We start from the raw sequence: 20,588 nt of genomic DNA, 5'->3' as shown, positions 1-20,588 counted from the left end.
CGCAACTTAAGTTGAAGTAGTTTACATTGACTTAACACAGTTTCTACACTGCTCTGTGTCGTCGGGAGATGCTCTCCCATCAACATAGCTTCAATCTCTCATTAAGGTAGAGTACTGAAGTCAAGGGGCGAGCACTCTCCCATTGATTTATCGCATCTTCACCAGACCTGCTAAATCGTTGCTGCTGCATCAATCGCAGCAGTGCCAATTTAGCCCACAGTGAAGACATGTTCTAAGTCAAATGCCTTAGAGAAATCAAGGTTACTATATCACCACAGTTTCTTTTTTTAAAAAAATCAGACCTGTTATCTTGGTTTTTGGGTTTTTTTGGTTGTTTGTTTTTTTTTTAAAGAAGACAACAGGTTTGTTTGATAAGACATAACCTTCCACGAAATTATGCCGACTGGCAAAAAATCTATTTTTAGCCTTTAATTCTTTATGGATAGAGTCCAAAATTAACTTTCCATTATTTTATCCAGAATCAACATCAGGCTTACCTGGGTTATCCTTTAAACCCTTTTTAAATATTGGAACTACATTGATAGGCCTCCAATCCTTTGGATTTAGTCCAGGTTTCCAAGATTTATTTAAAAAACTAACAATGATGCAGAGAGTTCCTCAGGTAGTTCTTTTAAGACTCTTACGTGGAAGTAATCCAGTCCTGTGGATGTGAAAATGTTTCATTTGAGCAGCTGCTGACTCACATCCTCCTTTATCACAGATGGTAAACTTTCTATTCTATCCACAACATCATATGGATACTTTCTCCTGCTTCATTTCAAATACAGAAAAGAAATATCTATTGAACATTTTCTGCAGCATTATTTACAATTTTACCATCCACGTCTAGCAATGGACTTATACCTGACCTAGGGATTTTTGTTGGTTTTGTTTCCTAATATGTTTTTAAAATGCCATCTTATTGTGTTTAATCTTACTGGCCATTGATATTTCATTGATTCCTTTAGCTTCCCTTGACACCTACATTTGTTTAACTTGTAGCTTATATTCATTGCCCTTTTCCCCTGTTTTTCCTCCTTTTACATATTGATGTTTTATGTTTTAGCAGCGCTTCCAAATCTCCTTTTAACCAGTATGGCTTTTTGGCAAGCTTACCTTCTTTTATGTCTGTGGAACTGTGGCTTTTTGGACATCCAGTTGTTATGTCCTTGAACAATACACAGTTTTTGTAAACACCCACACTTTAAATTTTGGTTCCCAGTCAGTTATGCTAACCATTGCTTTCAGCTTTGGTAAATTGGCCCTTTAAAGTTCCAAATATACTAAATGCCCAAAAACTTCAAATACCCTCAGCTTTGTGATTACTAGCAACCTTGCTGCATTCAAATCTGTGTCATAATAGTGATAGGCTACCATGTCCCCTTTCCAGTCCCCAGAATGATCTGGTCACCTTCCAGAACTCCTCAGCAGATTTTTCTCCTGTAGCATTAATATATTTTTCATGCAAAAGACTTAGTTGATGGAGTGCTTGTCACTTAAAATTAAGCACAATTTTAAGTGTATTTTAAGTAGGGTGACCAGATAACAACTGTGAAAAAATGGGACGGAGGGTGGGGGGTAATAGGCCCCCATATAAGAAAAAGTCCCAAAAAACGGGACTGTCCCTATAAAAAGAGGACATCTGGTCACCCTAATTTTAAACATTTTTTTAAATACTGTTAATTGGGAAATTTACACAATACAAGTTTTTTCCATGTTTGTTTATGCATGTATGAAAATTGGCAGTCTCCAGTTATTTACTTATAGATATTTCTGTGGCCTTCATCATAGCAATATCTGAATGCCTCACAAATTTACATCAGATTACTTTTAAAGCTAGTTTCTAACAATGGTAGAAGGCTTGTGGTTGATTCCTTCCATGCTGGATGTCATTATTAAATGGTTGTTTGGGGAAATTTTAATTTCTTTCTGCTTATATGGCCCTCATCACCATAGTACCTGATGATCTCTCAGTTATTAATGGATTTTTATCCTTGCGACATCCCTGTGTGGTAGAGAAGTATCACCCCCACTTTACAGATGGAAAATGGAGGTGCAGAGTAGATCAAGTGTTTTACCTAAAGTTACCCATAACGTGTGTGCCTGAGTCAAAAATTGAATCCAGATCTCTTTAGTAGCTGTCCAGTCCAGTGCCCCGTCCATTAGATCATTCAGAAGTCTGTCTGAAATGGTGGAATATACCTTTATCCTAAGTATAGTTTGTTCAGTTTCAATTGACATTAAAGATACATCCATAAATAATGTATAAGGTGTTCATAAATGATAAATAGATGGGTAATGTTTTCACAGGTGTCTATGTGATTTAGGATCCTAAAACCTATTGTCACGTGTATTTTGCCTATTTCTAAAAATAAGTTAGGTTCCTAAGTCACTTGGACAATTATGAAAATTTCACCTGTTGTAAGCATGTTACAGACATGAGTTCTATGTCTTACACATAATGCTAAGTAGAAGGTGTTAGAGAGTTCTAATCCATGATTGTATGCAACTGTCACAGGGTGGTTGGCCCCAGAGAATGAAGTGGATCCAGCTTCCCTGTGCCAGAACAGGTGCTTCCATTTGGTCATTTAAGAGGTAGGGCAGCACCTCAGGACTTTAAGAGACCCAGTGAATCAGAGCTGTTTGAGTGAGAGTGAGGAAAAGAAGCAGGTGAGAGCTGCTAGATACAGAAGGTGTCTCTTGGGGGAAGGCTGAAGGAAAGGAGAGCAGCAAGAGGGGTTTGCTGGCTGGTGTCCCCAAGGCAGAGAGGTAGGGCAGATCCATTGGAAAGGACTGATGGCAAGAGTAGCAGCACAGGGAGGTGCCTGCTGGCTCTAAGCCAGAGTGCCAAAGTTGAAGGCTGGAGAGGGTTGAAGGAAGGGGGAGCACTGGTGCGGTTTAGCAGCTGACATCTCTGTACTGGAGAGCTGGACCCAGAAGAACAAAGAGAGGGTCAGGAGGAGTGAGGGATGCTCTTCTTGTGAGGAAGATCACCCATCAGAGATGCCATGGGGGTTCCTGCTAGGAAGAGTGGGGTTGCACTCCAGCTGGAAGGGCTGTGGGGGCCATCCTGAAAGAGGGACAGAAGAGGACCAACAAAGAATCCAGGTGTGGCGGAAGACACCGGAATGTGGTCTGTGTTACATCAATCGCCCTGAGGATATGTGATTTTAAAGATTACTCGTTTATCACCGCAGTGCAAATTATGTTTTGGGAATTTGAATTTTGAACTATTTGCACTGTGTTCTTGTAATAAACCCAGCCCCATGAAGAGGTACTATTGAAGCAAGATAGCCTAAAGTAGAGTCTGTGGGTTACCTCAGGGGAGAAATGGGTGCACTGGTCATGCCAGGGCCTGTTGCAAGAGGGCACTGCAGTTAGGGCTGCCCTCTGACAGCAATCTGTTGCCCTCTTGAATTCTATAGCAAATGATTTAACCACTTCTTCATTGTGTATTAACCCTTTATAAGCTATTTATAAATGTACCCTTAATATAAAGTGAGATATTTTGTTCTTTAACCTTAGAATACAATGTATATTAGAATATAACTGATTTTTGTTATGACAGTAGACTTGTACAGTTCTGCTTCTTCATTTTCAGTTGATGTCTGGGCCTTTAATTGATCTACAGTATAGACAGAAAAGAAAAATATTGGCAAATGACACCTCTGTAAATGTATCTGAGCTCTAGAGGTGGGAGACAGGTTTGTAAGTGGATAGCCGAATGTGCAAAGCATTTAGTAGGATCTTCTCTGTTTTCCAATTGATCCATTTGTTTGGCTTTTTATGGTATGAAAATCATTCTTGACAGTGCTATAATTGTATAATGATTTGGCATGATTTCTGTGCTGAACCAGTATAACATGTCAAATGCGTTGGACAAAATATGATGCTTTTTTCCCAATGAACCCTGTAAATCCATTTTGCTGCCTATAACTTATGAAGACAGAATTGATTTTTGTCATGAAAATTTTTTTATTACAGTGGGGGAAATCTTGCTGCCTTCTTTTATGTCAAGTTTGAGACTGGAGATCATTTTCTCTTTTCAGCTGAGGATTTATAATGGAAATGCTGACAGACCCTCAACTGTAGTATTGCTGGTGTTTGTGTCTATAATAGGAAGCTACTAACAATCAAACATTCAGCACAATTGAATGTTACCTTTTAAGACAGGGTAAGACAATCTCCCTCCTCACCTTCAGGTCCACTCTGTGCTTTTACGAAAAATGAGGTCCTCAGAGAGCTTTGCAGCTGTGATTACCAGCATTTCCGTTCAAGGCCAGCAGAATGACTCAGAGCACTCAACATATTTACTGCAAGAATCACAAACTTGGTTGAAAATTGATAGATTCCAACATTAAATATTTATCCCATTACACTGGGATAAATGGGTTCATGCATAATAATGTTAAACACCATTTGACTCGTTGAGCCCCCACGTTCAAGGGGACCTTGCAGACACGTGTTATATATGCCTCTCTAAATGCTGATGTCTTCAAATTCCTTTCTAACAAGAAGGCATATAAGATATTAATCCCCAATTTCCAACTGATTTGCTCATGCCTCTCATACACTGAATGATTCTTCTTTAAAAGGGTATTTCTCCAATTAGCTTTTGTATTTTGCTTTGTTCAATATAAAGAGAGATGGATTTTTTTATAGATTTTTCCCAACTGTTTGGAAAAGATTTTATAAAACAGGATATAAGATTATTATTTTTAACGTGGATATTATGTAATTTGACTGTGGCTTTCAAAACTCTCATACTTGTTTTAAAAAATACAGCGAAAAAGAATGTGTTACTTGTAGCATGTAACTCCTGCAAAATGATGAGGGGCCTCCTAAATTGTACCTGCAAAATATGCATAGGAGCTCCTGTGTTTAAAGTGCTCATTTGCATCCTCCCTGTGTGGGGGGTTGGATTCATTGCTTCATTTTTCCATAGTTTTGGTGCGGTTGTGTTTTTGGTAATCCAAAATTGTCATGAGTTATATATTAGGTAGAATTTTAAGAAGTACTAAATCTTTTCATTAAAGCTGTAATTTTACACTGTGTTTTGTGATATTTGCACACCTTCAGCTCATTTCCCCATCTTCTGAGAAAATTCATCCAACTCATTTCCCTCTTGCCTTTTAGTTTTTTCTCTTTTAGTTATTCATTGTGCAATGGGCCAGATTCACTGAGACCTGCTCTACACTGGAGTTTTACCAACTGCTGGTAGAGCTGAATCAGTGCAAAACCATATTTTAGACATGATTTAACCTAGTGCAAGCTGATTTGTATCCGTTTAGCTTATCCCAATTTGAAACCAGGGTAAGCTAGACCAGTTACTGCAGTGGCATAAAGCATGACTACAGTAGGAGTTTATACTTTTGCAGCTACACCAGTGACTAAAAACCAAATGTACAGATCAGAAGTGTGAGTTGGTGTAATTTAAACTTCTTCTTGCACCTGCAGTATGCATGTTACACCATGTTAGATTCCATCTAGACCGGAGTGCCAAACTCATTCAGCAGAGAGAGCCAAACTCCACTTATCGTTGTGGTCTATGGCCTGAGGCCTTAATTTGGGACTGTGTACACTCCATCTTCAGCAGAAGGCCCACTGACATCACGGAGAAGTGTACTATAGTTCAAGGGTAGAAACGGGCCTTTACATAATAACCAAACTTCTAGTTATTATTATTTGTTACATACTTAATTGACTCACTGTCACTCAGTGGGAAAATATGCCCACCATTTGGACCACTGTTATTTCTATCTGTTGTTTCTCTTCCTTCTTCTCCATCTTCCTTTCTGTTTCTGTCCTTCTTCCCTGTCTTTCCTCTCTGCTCTTCGCCCTGCATTTCCTTCCCTGCAGTTGCAAATTCTCAATTCCCACCTCTCTCTGGACCTTTTTTCAATACCCCATTTCACCCTCTACAGTGATTGACAGTGCAATGATGACATTAAAATGTCATTTGCTTGACACACTCAAGTGATGTGGCTAGAGTTCAAACCTGTCTCCTTTATTGTTTCAGGTTCTCTGCAGACTTAAGAAGCAAACACAGAATTGGTTTACCCTCATGTAACATTTTTAAGGTTTTCTTCACAACCACAAGGGCTAGAATTTTACTTTTTAAAAAATGAAAGCTGAAATTTTGTGCAATCTGAATATGTCAGGAGGGCCAATGGTCACATAAATATATATTGGGCTGGACTGATCTAGCCCACAGGCTGTATTTAACACCTGGGTTCCATCTAACTGTCTTAAGGTCTGTCTACACTCTGAAATGAATGGTGGTTTTTAAATGTGTTAACTAACATGCTGATTAAAATATTTTAAAACTTGTTGAGTTTGTCTAAATTTTCCAAAGATTCAAAATTTGGATGAAAATGTTCCCTGCATGTTTTGGTCAATTCTCCTTAGCACCTACTGTAGACAAAGACAGTCATGTTTAAAAACAAGTTCGCAGGCTGTGATTAACCCCAGTGATAAACCAGAGAGATCCTTATATTTCTTTACTTAGGATCAGTTTCTGCCACCCATACTCTGCAAGCAGTCCTGAAGTATGGTACTGATTAAAAGTGACAGAGATGGTCCAATTTATACTTCTTTCTTAGACACATGACAGAGTGGTGTCATGGCTAAGGCACTGGGCTAGGACTCAATAGGATTTGGGTTTTATTTCTGACTCTGACACAGAATTCCTGTGTAAACTTGGATAGGTCACTTAACTTTCTGGTGTCTCCATCTGTAAAATGGAGATTCTTCCCTCCCTGGTGTTGTGAGGCTACTTAATGAAAGTCTGTGAAACACTGACACTACTATGAGAAATAGAAACACCTACACATGAAATTAAAATAGTTACCCACAGAAAGATTTTGTGGCTCAGTTTGTCTATCTGGAATATGTTTTTCAAAAGAAAGTTGTCTTGTGTAATTGTGGGATACTTTTGGCTCTGACTCATTATACTGTTAATTTCTGGCTACAGCTCTTTGATTTCCTCCCCCCAATTTGTATCTAATGTGGAATGAAGCATTGTGGCATTTACCCTGTGTCCTGAAACAACGTGGCAGTACTTTGATGTCCCCAAACATCTGACAAATAACCTGATTTTACTGTGTAAAAGAAACATCATAACTGCTGATTTAATTGAGCAAGATAAACCAGAGCGAGACAGTTTGGGATTTCCCCCCTTCCCCCCAGGCTCTTTGAACTACAGTACATGTATTTTTCCTTGCAGTACGACCGCTACCAGCGCTACGGTGCAGAAGAGTGTGTGCTGCAGATGGGCGGAGTGCTGTGTCCTACTCCCGGATGTGGTGCTGGCCTGCTTCCTGAACCAGAAGTGAGAAAAATCGTATGTGAGCCAAGCAATGGACTGGGCTGTGGGGTAAGACTCTGCACTTTCCTTATAGCTCACTGGGAATCAATTGAGATTGCAGGATCTAACAAGAAGCTTAAAAAAAACAACGTATTTTCTTTTCACATTGATGACTCTGAATTACCATTCATACCACAGTGAGATTCAGTAGCTTTCAATAAACAATTTTAATACCGTGCCAGAGCCTAGAAATCACTACTTTGTCATGTAGAGTATGTCCATCCCAGAATCCTTTGCTTTAATTGGTTTGAGAAGTTGCTGATCGAAGTAGTTACAGTGAGCAGTTGAACTGTGCAAATTACAAGCCAGGAGCTTTGACTTTTTTCTCCCAGCACTCAGCAAAATTGAATAAGATCTAGTGCAAACCATTTATTGTTGTATTAGTACCACCCTTCTTAATTAGAGAGGGGGATGAAGGGAGAGAGAATGACCAGTCAATGATACCTCAGTGACATTGTGTGAGTATTTTAAGAAACATAATGAAGATTAATGCAGAAAACTCTGTGCTTTATTATCTCACTAAACCCATTTTTAACTAAGGATGTGCAGAATGAATGGTATTTTTAGGAAAACAAAATAAGCAGCATTTAAAAATATGTTGTGCTAAGAGGTCAGACCAGGTGAATCAGTCATTTTCTTGAATAAAATTACCACTGTATCTTAAAAGAAAAGGGCTGGAGGGGAAAAAGTTCTATACACAAGGCTCTACTAAATGATAGGTTGCAGTGACTAACTGATGCTGGTACCAGGGAAGTCCTCTTGTGCCTGATATTATTCCTAAATTCATGCAGGTGGCGGAAGGAGAGAAAATATATATATTTATAAAATAGCAGCGTGCTGTTGCTGTTGTCTTTTTGTGGTGGAAAATGTACTTTTTTATTGTGGTTTTGATGTTGCCCAAACTGATATCACAGAGGAATAATTGTTTGCTGAACTAGGAAGTTACTGTAACTTTTCTTCTATGAGTAGGTTAGCATCTCTCGACCTTGGTACAACTTCCTATCTGTCCATGCAGTGGTGCATGTAAAACATTAAGTTCCCCAGCTCTCTGAACTGGCACAGGGCTACAAAATAAAGGGTGGCGGTGGAAAAGAAATGAGAAACAAGAACGACTAAACAAAAAGAAATACCTCAGATTAAATTTCAGGATTGGTTAAAAAAGAAAAAAATGTAGGGCTGATGATTAATCGCAGTTAACTCGCATGATTAACTCGAAAAAATTAACTGCAATTAAAAAAATTGTGATTAATTGCACTGTTAAACAATAGAATACCAATTGAAATTTATTAAATATTTTTGGATATTTTTCTACATTTTCAAATATATTGATTTCTATTACAGCACGGAATACAAAGTGTACAGTACTCAATATTTCTGATTATAAGTATTTGCACTGTAAAAATGATAAACAAAAGAAATAGTATTTTTCATTTCACCTCATACAAGTAGTGTAGTGCAATCTCTTTATCAAGAAAGTGCAACTTATAAATGTAGATTTTTTGTTACATAACTGCACTCAAAAACAAAACAATGTAAAGCATTAGAGCCTACAGTCCACTCAGTCATACTTCTTGTTCAACCAATCACTAAGACAAACAAGTTTGTTTACGTTTATGGAGATACTTGCTGCCTGCTTCTTATTTACAATATCATCTGAAAGTGAGAACAGGCATTTGCATGGCACTTTTGTAGCCGATGTGACAAGGTATTTACATGAAAGATATGCTAAACGTTCGTATGCCCCTTCAGCCACCATTCCGGAGGATATGCTTCCATGCTGATGATGTTCATTAAAAAAAATAGTGCATTAATTAAATTTGTAACTGAACTCCTTCGGGGAGAATTGTATGTCTCCTGTTCTGTTTTACCCGCATTCTGCCATATATCTCATGTTATAGCAGTCTCAGATGATGACCCAGCACATGTTCGTTTTAAGAACAGTTTCACAGCAGATTTGACAAAATGCAAAAAAGGTATCAATGTGAGATTTCTAAAAATAGCTACAGCACTCGACTCAAGATTTAAGAATCTGAAGTGCCTTCCAAAATTTGAGAGGGACGAGGTGTGGAGCATGCTTTCAGAAGTCTTAAAAGAGCAACACTCCGATGCGGAAACTACAGAACCTGAACCACGAATAAAGAAAATCAACCTTCTGCTGGTGGCTTTTGACTCAGATAATGAAAATGAACATGCATCGGTCTGCTCTGCTTTGGATCGGTATTGAGCAGAACCCGTCATCAGCATGGACACACGTTCTCTGGAATGGTGGTTGAAGCATGAAGGGACATATGAATCTTTAGTGCATCTGGCATGTAAATATCTTGTGATGCCAGTTACAACTGTGCCATGTGAATGCCTGTTCTCACTTTCAGGTGACATTGTAAACAAAAAGCAGGAAGCATTATCTCCTGCAAATGTAACTAGACTTGTTTGTCTGAGCGATTGGCTGAAGTAGGACTGGGTGGTCTTGTAGGCGCTAAAGTTTTACAGTGTTTTATTTTTGAATGCAGTTAGTTTTTGTACATAATTCTACATTTTGTGAGTTCAACTTTCATGATAAAGAGATTGCACTACAGTACTTGTATTAGGTGAATAGAAATATACTATTTCTTTTGTTTTTTTACAGTGCAAATATTTGTAATTAAAAATAAGCATAAAGATAGCACTGTACATTTTGTATTCTGTGTTGTAATTGAAATCAGTATATTTGAAAATGTAGAAAACATCCAAAAATATTTAAATACATATTTTATTATTACTTAACGGTGTGATTAATCGTGATTAATTTTTTTAATCGCTTGACAGCCCTGATACAATCACCAATAATTTTTGCTCTACTCTGTACCTTAAAGTGATAAAAATCAAACTGCATTCTGTAGCTTGATTCTTCAACATTTTGAATCTGTAGTTGCTCTGTAAATAAAATGTACTTAATTTAAAGGTTATACATATTGACCTGTTTAGCAAGCTGTTATGTTTTCTTTTAAGGACTCTCTTCTTTAGTAGCTACTGACCAGATTATGAGACTTGAATTTTATCTGACCAGTTGTTTTGGGTTAAGAGAAGAGGACACACTTCACTGAAGCAAAGTTTGGATATTAGCAAGGTCTAATGAACCACATTCTGGACACTCCCCCAAAATCCACACCCAAGCGTGAGAGAACAGGGGAGAAATTGGTGGCTCTGAGTCTCTCTCTGACTCTGCAGAAAAATAAAGTCCTTAGAGAAGATTTTTTTCTGCAGAACCCCCATGGCAGGAGTCATGTGATGCATTCTATGCCATGACCTTGGGACCTCAGGGTGTAGTCTACATGCATATAAGTTACCTGATTTCAGAATCAGGACCACAGATAAGAAGTTTTCTTTACCAGCATGTAAAAAAAAGGACAAAAGTTTGGCACAAGTATCTTTGCAGATAGTAGTATACCGTATATACAACAATTTACAAGTTCAAAAGAGGGCCATAAGACAAATGGTTGGCTGTTTGTGCATTCTAAGAGAGAAAGTATTAACTGTCTTTTTATATGCTTCCGTACAGTGTCCATTGCAATCAGGCTTTGATCCTTTTAGAGTAAATAAGAGGAGCACTGTGAATCTGGAGCTGTTTGTTTTTGACTGGAGGAGCATTATGGAGAAATCTTTTCCTCAGTTATGAACAGTGCTCCGTATGTAGTGGTGCCACTGATTGACCTTCAATCTTGGCTAATCCTTCACACTTTTTATTACTCATAAAATATTAATTAATTTCCCAAGGTATTAGCATTATGCACTGTTTTGCTTTCATTGTTATTCAACAGACCTATCTCTCTACTTTTGCTGCTCAGATGTAAAATGTTGACATATTTAATACAAGAAAACAGCAACAAAATATGAAAGACACTACAGATTGTACCAACTGGCCTGGGTACAGGAAAAGCCGTGGTAATCAAGGCCCGTGAAAGCTCTATAAATAAAACATCTTTGTCTTGTTTTGTACCATCCTAGGATATTACTTCCTATATATCAAAGAAAAGCTTGGCATTAAAAACTGAGAACCTGCTGAGGTTAGAACTGAGCTCAAAGGAAGAGTATATTACTGGCTTATTAAAATGGATGCTTTAGTATACACATACAGTTCACACACCTGAAGAATTCATACCACTCATCTTAATTTATTATAGTGAGAAGTAGAAGAGACTTTTCAGGTTCAGATTTTCTCATAAGAAATGGTCCCTTTGTATCACTCCAGCAGCAAAAAAGGTTTGTAAAGTCAGCAGATCCAGCCAGACAGGGATTCCCTTAAAATGGAGGGGAAATCCTTGGATCATGTAGAGCCAGCATAGCTATAATTTAAGCCATTCTCTCTCCATCTCCACCTTTGGTGTAGTGTGCATATTGGGGGCATGGCTAAGAGCAAGCATACGTAGCCAGAGTACTACTGTGCTCCAGTGATCCTTGGTAGCAGACCTTTCTACTTGTGGCCAGAGCCAGCCAGCCCTAAAGCTGCTCTAATCTAAGATGGGGACTGGGCTGGCTGTATAAATGGCTACAGGATCATGGAATCATAATGTGTATCTTTGTAGCCCTTCCTCCTGCCCCCCTCAGCTAATTACAGAATCCACAAGTGAGAATCTCAACCTTACTGTGACATGTTAAGTGACATGAGAAATATTCTACACTTGAAACAACAATACAAAAATTGACTCTTAAAATTCCCTCTGTTTTTCAGCAGATTTCATGTTCTGTAAAGAAAGTCCCACTGAATAACCAAGTTCTTCCAAAAAAGAAAAATTTTAAAAAAATACATTCCCTTCCTGCAAGGCAGGTGGAGTTTTAAGACTGCAGGTATTCTCTAAAAATAAATTATATTCAAGCACAATGTCTTATTATTAGTATTCCTTTTCCATAAGCCAAAATAGCTAAGGCTAGGTACTGCATGTATCAGTTTTTTATTCTGTTTATTTCCTTTTTGATTATTTTTCCATAGTTAAGGAAGCATACACGAAAAGCAATCAAAATAGTCTGTATATCATCTGCAGTGTATTCTCTGGGGACTCTCAGAGCCCAGGAAGCCTGGCAGCCTGCAAGGGAGGCAGCTGGGGAGTCTGGGAGCCAGGCAACTTGCCTCCCTGCTGGCTAGCTGGTGGGCCACCGGTTAGTCTGCCTTCCTGCCTGCCTGCTTTATTTTGAAAGTTTTGACAGTCAACACATTCCCCCCATTTTCTGTTAGAAAACTGTTCCACTGGAAAATTTTCAACCAGCTCTAATGTTAAGTATAATAGCGTCAAAATGCAACGTACAAAACAAAATACAAATGCAGGTAGTAGAAAACAGCTTTGAGTTCATATAGCTGTCACTTATAAGTATTCTCTTTGACAAAATTCAGCACAAATGCAGTGCATTTCACTGGTCGGCATGCTCCTTATTTGTGGGGAACCTACCATCCTTAAGCCATTTGATTTTAGGACAATGTTTCATATTCAGTATCTTGTCAAGAATGATTTAAAAATCTGCCTAAGGAAGAAGACTTTATTTGCAAACAGGGAGCTGTTCAGTTAAATCACATGTGCCTTTATACTTCATCAGTGGACATGTAAAATTAGACAGTTTTAAAGATATTTAAAAATATAAAGACAGTCAAACCTAGTATTGGTATTTCAGAAAAATACTTGCAAACCACATAAAATGGATTTTTTCCCAAAAACTACTAAGCTCTGTAGTCAGATGAGTGAAAGATAATGAGTAACAAAGAACTGTGTGTGTGCAACAATCTGAAACTTTGCCTCAGTTTTAAGATGAGGAAAAAAGTGATAGTAGAGCCTGGTACCCTAGATATGATCTCAGAAAGAGAAGCATTGGGTTTGTGAAAATTACAAAACAGGAAAAATACCTCAAGCCTTATACATCATTTGTGAAGCTTTAAAGTGGAAATCAGGAAGACAGCCAATATCCACTATAAAATTGAAGGGCCACTCTTCATTATTATAGTTCATATTTCTGTTCTTTTCCTACATTTTATTACATTTGTGCTTTTAAGAAGGTCTGCCATAAATACATTATCATGGACAAGGTAATGTTTGAGGATATTGTTGAGATTAAGGAGCTGACTCACAGCAGAAGTGTTTCAGGACATCATATTGTGACTTTTTTCAAGGGCAATGAAAATGAGACAGACATTTTCCATTATTGCTAAATGCTGAGTTGCTAGCATTATGCCACAAGCTCTAGGCAGTAATCATGTATTGCTTTCTTCTATTGAGTGGGTACTCTAGCCTCTAGAAAGTGGAATTCCATCTTGTTGACACATTATGCTTCAGTAGCTAAGCAAGTTGTTTCATTGCTAAAATATGACAAGCTTTCATAGAATGACTGAAATTCTCTTTTTTCTTCTGGTAATGTCTAACATGGTTTGTAATAATCTGTAAAACATAGGAGTCTTTAACATGTGGTGGAATACTGATGAGTTGAAATAACGCCCTTATCCTATAACAACACACTGAAATTAACATGCCGTACCACTGACAAAGAACATCATTTCCAGTGGCTATGCCTTGCAGTATTGAGATTCATTGATCTTGTGACAGATATGAAATTCAGATGTCAGCAGTGACTGGATAAAGCATTCTGGAGAAGGTTTCCATTAACAATGGGGACGATATTAGTTCTTAGTGCTAGAAAAAGCAAAACAAATAGTTTATATAAGGAGAACAAATCAATTACTTATACTCAGTTCAGTATGTCTAAGAATACCTGTTTTTTTCTTTTTCCTCTCAGCTGCACAGAGAACTATCTGATAGAATGGCAGTAGAAAACAAATGAGTGTCTCTGTGACCCTATTTGTACTATGGCTAAAACTGTGCTAGCCTCATATAGTTTCCCTAAACACTGTGGGAAGGCTTTTGGGGGGAAGTGAGCGGGGAGCACAGATGAGAGTTGCCTGATAATTGTACCAGCCAGATGCGTACAGGCTACCAACCTGTACTTTTACAACAAAGTTCTGACATAACACTATATTCACACTGGTCAGGAAAATTGTGTTAGGAGAAACCATGATTAAGTCTAATTATTGCTAGAAGTGATAAATCAAAACTGGAATCTGCTATCCAGTACTGTGTTTGTGCATGTGGAGGTGCCGGGGTAGGAGGGAATAAAACTGGATCCGTTTCTGAATCCACGCCGTTTGCTTTTGCAACAGAAAAATAGAGCCATTTTATCCATTTCTGTATGAAACACAAATGGGCCAAAACTGGCACCACTTATGTTGATCCATTTTTAAGTTGAAAGTTGAAATAAAATGGGGCTCTGATTTAAATCACCTTTTAATTTTGGTTTTAGGGCTGTTTCCTGAATCTCAGTCCTTTACCTAGGCCATTAGACCACAGTGCTCCTCTGAAAAGTCATTTAAGATCTGATTTTTGGAGGTGCTCAACACTCTGATTTGCCACTGGCTTAATTAGGAGTTCTGGGTGCTCAACCTGCCTGCTTCAGTTTCTCCACCCGTAAAATGGGGGAAATGACATTTACTGTAGATGAAATGTGAAAGTGAACATGATAGACAATGTTTGTGGCTTCCAGTAGATCATCTCAAGCATTTATTTTACAGATTTGGAAAAGAGGCTTAGAAAGGAGAAGTGACTTGCCTCATAGACACTGATCTAGTGAGCAGAGAGAACTCTCAATCCCCTTCATTCTGTCTACTCCAAGCCAGTTGAACAGGGTATCCAGAGTGATGTCTGGAGGAATGGAGACAGTCAGAGAGGTCTTCTATAGCTCAGCCATTATATTACATAACATTAATGAAGTCTGAAGTTCAGGTTTAAGTGGCACATAAAGCTGTATGCAATTGCAGGCTTGGCCTCTTTCACCAAGAGAAACTCCACTGAGTGGGTGCGGAGACACTGCAGACCACCTCTGATGGAGAGAGGTGTCACTGTATGGCCAGTCAAGTAGGATGTTGGGTGTAATATCAGTAAAGAAGGGGAGGTAAAATCTGATTGCAGGAAGCTCCAGCGGATTCTTCTTGTACATGAAACCAAGCCCTGTCTGCCGGATGAATGCATATCCTGATCCAGCCTACCATTTCTAAAATCATAAGAAAAAGGGAAAAAAAGAAACTCCAGTCCTAAAGGACTCCTCTGAGACCATAGGGAACATCTGAGGCTCTCCCCACTCATGATATGTCCTTGTAAACTGACTACATTTTTAAAATAGATAAGGCAAATAAAAATGAATTTGTAAATTAACATAACTGGCGATAAAGTGGTGAGATTTTGCTGTGAATAAAGATGTACATCACTGAGCCATAGGAGATGACCCAATAATGCAATCAACTAAGAATGTGTTTTCTGGGATTAGAGGAGATGAAAGACAGGATGTTAATTATGTAACAGGCTTATTTGAGTAATCTAAAAACTTTTCACATTTGACCAGGAATCCAAAACACAAGCTGAATGCAGAAGATTTATATATGCAAAATAAATAAATAAAATCAAAGTAAGCTTATATAGAGCCTTTCATGTGGAGGCATCCTCAGAGATTTTGGAGTCACACTATTGTATTATTGCATTATTGTAAAATGCAGGAGCTGCTTAATCAATGAGAAAAGATGGAATAAAAAGGCAGGATTAGAATAAGATTTAAGATTAGAATGAGCCTATTGACCTAACATCGTGGTTTAGCCATGGTAAATTCAAAGTTCTGAATCACAAGAGTTAAAAGGATGTCCTCCTATATCTCGGGCTTAGTTTTTGGAATAACCAATGGGCCAGTTTCAGAAGAACTTAAAAATAATCAGACGGTTCAGAGGCAACAGCTCCCATAAATAGATGCATATAACAGGTCCCAATGTAAGCATTGTTTTCTATAGTTTTTATGGCAATTCTGATCTGGCATTGTTCTACATCTACTTTATACTCATGTAAATGACTGCACAAGACAGAGTGGAGAATTAGGGCCTGAATCCACTCTGCAAATTAAAATGTAAAGAGTAGTAACAGTTGTATCCGACAGAGTAAGTGCCACCTAGGACTGTCAATCAAGGCATCTGCTGTGTGACCTTTGTGGGTCCGTATGCGCACAGAGGGGACTCGTGGATGGAGGTATGCAGGTCTCAGAATCTTGTTTATGGTTCATGTGACAGGTTCCTGTGTACCTAACCAATCAAGAGCTGTTGTAAATCCAACAGAGCTCAGACTCCGTGTTTCGTTGGTTACTTTGTTTATATGTACTATGTGCTGTTACCAGTTCCTTGGAGCTATCTGCTGGTCAGGTTACTCCACCGTGACTCGCCTTGAAGTAGAGCTCTGGTGCCTGTAGCCTCACATCCTTAATAAAGGGTGTGTTAAATACTTACCTGAGTTCCAAGTAGTCAGTACCCGGACGGACCAGGAGGGTAGCAGGTGGAACCTGAGGGAATTCCCGCTTCCCAGAGGAAGAATAGGGGGTTAGCTAGATAGACAGATAACCCCCAACAGCAGTTTGTACAAATGTGGAGTCTATGAAGACTCGTTTCAGAGCAGCAAATAATATGAAGCTCTGCCATTATGTAACCTTGACCAAAGCAAGCACAGTCCCATGTAACACACTGAAAACATTGGTCGAATTCTGGCAATTTTCCACTGGTTGATCAGAGAAACCCCTAAACAGTTTCTCTACATTGTTGTGAATGTTAAACAGGATTGTGATATTAGGACTGATCCCTGTGGCAGGCCATCATTGAGCGTGCATGGCTTGGTGACCGGGTCATCAAGGAACACGTGAGACCTACAATTAGTCAGAACTTCTCGGAATAACTTTATCATTGCATTGCATAGGATAATCTTGCTGGTTTGCAGGAGAAGGCCATTCCTCCATACAGTGTCACAGGTGGCAGATAAGTCTAAGAAAGCTGCCCCAGTCTTAAGTTTTCACTGGAATTCTCACCTCAGTGTGTGGTATTAAGGTTAGTGGTTGGTCAGTGCAGCTGCACCTTGGTTGGAAACTCACTTGTTCATTTGATAACATTGCTTCCAGAACCTGCATAATCCTTGCCAGTAATATTCTTTCCCTGAGCTTGTACATCATGCAGAGAAGTGATATGGGTCAATACAGTGATGGATTACTGGTGAGTTCTCGGTCTTAGCACTGGCCGTAGATTCTCACCAGATCCTCTGGACAAACCCTGAGGAATGGATATCAGAGAACAGCATTGCCTACCATTTTTGTCTCTTGGCTCTGAGGTTTTTAAGAAATTCTGGAAAAGACACCTTCATGTCCTGCAGCTTTCCCAAGTGGGAGATCTTTGTTTACTTCTTCAGCCATGATGGGCAACGATGTGGGGAGTAAACCGACTATTTGTTGGCTAACTCTATGCATTTTGTGCTTAGTAGATTTGTCCTCTACTGCTTTTGAGTTCATAAGAAGCATTCTTGTAATTGCATCAGCTAATACATCAGGATTTTGAATTTTCACTGGGTTTTCAGCCCCATGCTGATGCAATAATAGCTAAACTTTGCAGCTGGAGTGAGTAAAGTCCAGAGCTTCAGTCATCTTGCCCTATCTTCGATAGCATGCTAAATTCAGTGATTCTCATAAGGAATTTCAGTGTTCAGGTCTCCAGACATTTGGTAGTTCTTTAATAGCCTCTTTTTTGATAGCCACTGGAGATGTTTTTTCGTGCAGTTATTTGAATGAGCTGGGTGAAGCGAGTGAGATTTTTGGGCTTCAGAGGAATCACATTGATGGTGGCCTGAATTGTGGCAATGAATCCTGGCCTGTTTGCCTTTTGAAAGTTCACTCATGGTTTGGGCGATGACCTATTTACTGGGAGTTAGTCCCAATGTGTATTATCACTGATTGAGGCTGACTGTGCAGTGGCGGGCATGGATGAGTGTTCACGTTGCACTCTATCAGTACCCAGCACAGGCAGGGGAAGCTAATGGCTCCAATCAGTGGACCAAATTCGGTGATGAATCCTGGCCCCGTGCCACCTGAAGCATGTTGTGCATTCCCTAAGAAGGAGACTGTGTAGAAAGTTAGCAAGATTGTGCTGCCTGACCCATTTTAAGGTTAATAATGTTCGCATTGATGGCCAATTTATCTGACTGTGATAAGGTTCTTACCCCAGAATCAGGCAACACAGAGCTAATACTATGGAGTTCAATGTCTTGTGAGGACTGTCAGGGTAGATGACAGGGACACTCACACTGAGGGCAAATTAAAGCCTTAGAGATCTTTATTAAAATAATGAACAAAGCCAGAAAGGACCCAAGCCACATAAAAAGGCGGAGATAATACAATATCAGAGTTATCTGTGGTAGCATTCTTTGCATAAGCTTTTAGAATTGCATACTCACACCCTTCCTTGAGGACCTGGTGGTAAGAGACAAAGGGGCCAGCCCTGTCTCTGACATGCCAATGGATCAAGTTCTTCAACTAGCTGAAGGATCAAGTAGTTGAAAGCAGATAGTGATGGAAGAAGCCCAGAAAAAAACTGACCCCAGACCACATCGTGGCTGCCCTGTTATAGGGCCTGAGCATCATCTGCTCATGCTCAGTCCTCCATGCCCAAATTTAGCTTTTCACCCACATAATAATGCAGTGTACTTATCCTATAGGGTAACATATTGATATGTGTAACTTCCATCTTAACTCATTATCATACTTGTTACCCCTTGCTTAAGGAGATTTGCGATTATTTCGTCCATGTTTCTTGCAGTAACATTTACTGGTACTTTCTAACTCCTACCATTGAGCAAGCTCTTCTTAGTTCCCAAAAATCTAAAGGTAACCATAGGCCATTTATCTGTGCCAAAGGCTACGGCCTACTTAACCACACTTATGCTAATTTATGCGTAAGCTAACATTTATAGGATACAGGCCTGAAAGTTTCTTGGGGTACAGCTGAACATAATGAAAACCAGCTTAATATAATAAAGACAAGACATTACATATAGTAGACAAGCTTGCCCTATTGGGCTACAAATGGTTCTGGATGTGTTCTGATGGATTCTGAACTGTGTCTTTGGTGAGGAAGCAGAGATTTGGATTGTAGTCTCTGATACAGTGGGCAGAATGAAAAGTGCCTTTTTTTTTGGCGTTGAAAAGAAGGTAGGTCTTTGTTTGATGACCATTCTGCATGTGTCTTGCCCTGCAGTATCATTGCTTCGATAGACTGAAATCATATGGTCACTAAAGAAATCACAGATGTACTTAGCCAGAAAATAAGATGTGGGTATGGAGGGAGAAGGCCAATTTGTATTAGGAGACTTATACACATTAACTACTGTTATCTTGCAAATAATTGAGCTGGCAAAGGCTCCGGAATTGCTCCTGGACTCGATCATGTCATAATCCTCAATGCCCTGCTTGAAGAGGTATATGGCAAGTCAATATCTTGGGTAATGGAAGGAAGCCTCCAGATTGTAGCTGACAATCCAGCAGCATGATTCTTGAGTGTCATCTTTGATATGGGTTTCTTGCAGTGCAATGATGTTGATCATAATATGAGCTAGGTAGTCACGTTTAGATTGGGACACACCTTCAACAGTCAATTGGCAAATTCGTAGAACTGGGTGTACAGTTCTCTTAAAGTGACTCTGGGAGGAGTACTTTTTGCATGGGAGCCATTTCCATTGCTGTTCAATCCAAGACTTTGGTGAATGACATTGATTATCCCTTGGCGCACAATAAGGCAGACCACAAGAAGGTTGTCATCAACCTTCCCCAAACATCATGACAGAAATTTGTCTATGCTGATGACATTTCTCTGACCACACCGACATGGGATTTACCTATCATAGAAGAAATCCTAACCCAGAACTTTAAAACCAAGGAAGCATATTTCTTATATTAGTGGCTAAATCCAAATCCAGCAAGACTCTTGTGTCAACACTCAGTCAAAACAATTGAGAAGCTAAGGTAGAACTGCATATGTACTTTCGTGGCCAGCAGATAAGATAAGATTCCACCCCCAAAATATCTTGGTGTGATATTATACTGAAACTCACAAACCACCAACACCTGAAAAACATCCATGACAAAATACAGATCCATGTAAGCCTCATCCAGAAATGGGCAAGAACAATCTGGGGACCCAATATAAAAGCTCTATGGATCTCTTCACTGGCCTTTGTCTACTCTACCACAGAATACAGCTCACCTGTCTGGACACAGAGCTCCCATAAATCACTTGTTGACTCTGAACACCACCACGCAGATCGTTACAGACTTGGTAAAATCAGTGCCACAACTGTGGCTTCCTGTA

The 20,588-nt window shown here is 39.1% G+C and overlaps 1 protein-coding gene across 4 annotated transcripts in view; it reads left to right on the top strand.

Annotated features, from left to right (window-relative positions):
* PRKN (parkin RBR E3 ubiquitin protein ligase) overlaps positions 1-20,588 on the top strand; it is a 1,262,808-nt gene that overhangs the window by 1,058,562 nt on the left and 183,658 nt on the right. For all 4 annotated transcript variants that reach the window (XM_048844067.2, XM_048844065.2, XM_048844069.2 and 1 more), the window contains one exon: positions 7,226-7,375. In XM_048844067.2, the coding sequence (XP_048700024.1) occupies positions 7,226-7,375 (150 nt within the window). The remainder of the gene's footprint in view (positions 1-7,225; positions 7,376-20,588) is intronic.

This window comes from Caretta caretta, chromosome 3 (genome assembly GCF_965140235.1).
Source record: "Caretta caretta isolate rCarCar2 chromosome 3, rCarCar1.hap1, whole genome shotgun sequence".
Lineage (NCBI taxonomy): Eukaryota > Metazoa > Chordata > Testudines > Cheloniidae > Caretta > Caretta caretta.
Note: the sequence above shows the minus strand (reverse complement) of the source record. Positions and strands in the feature narration are given on the sequence as shown.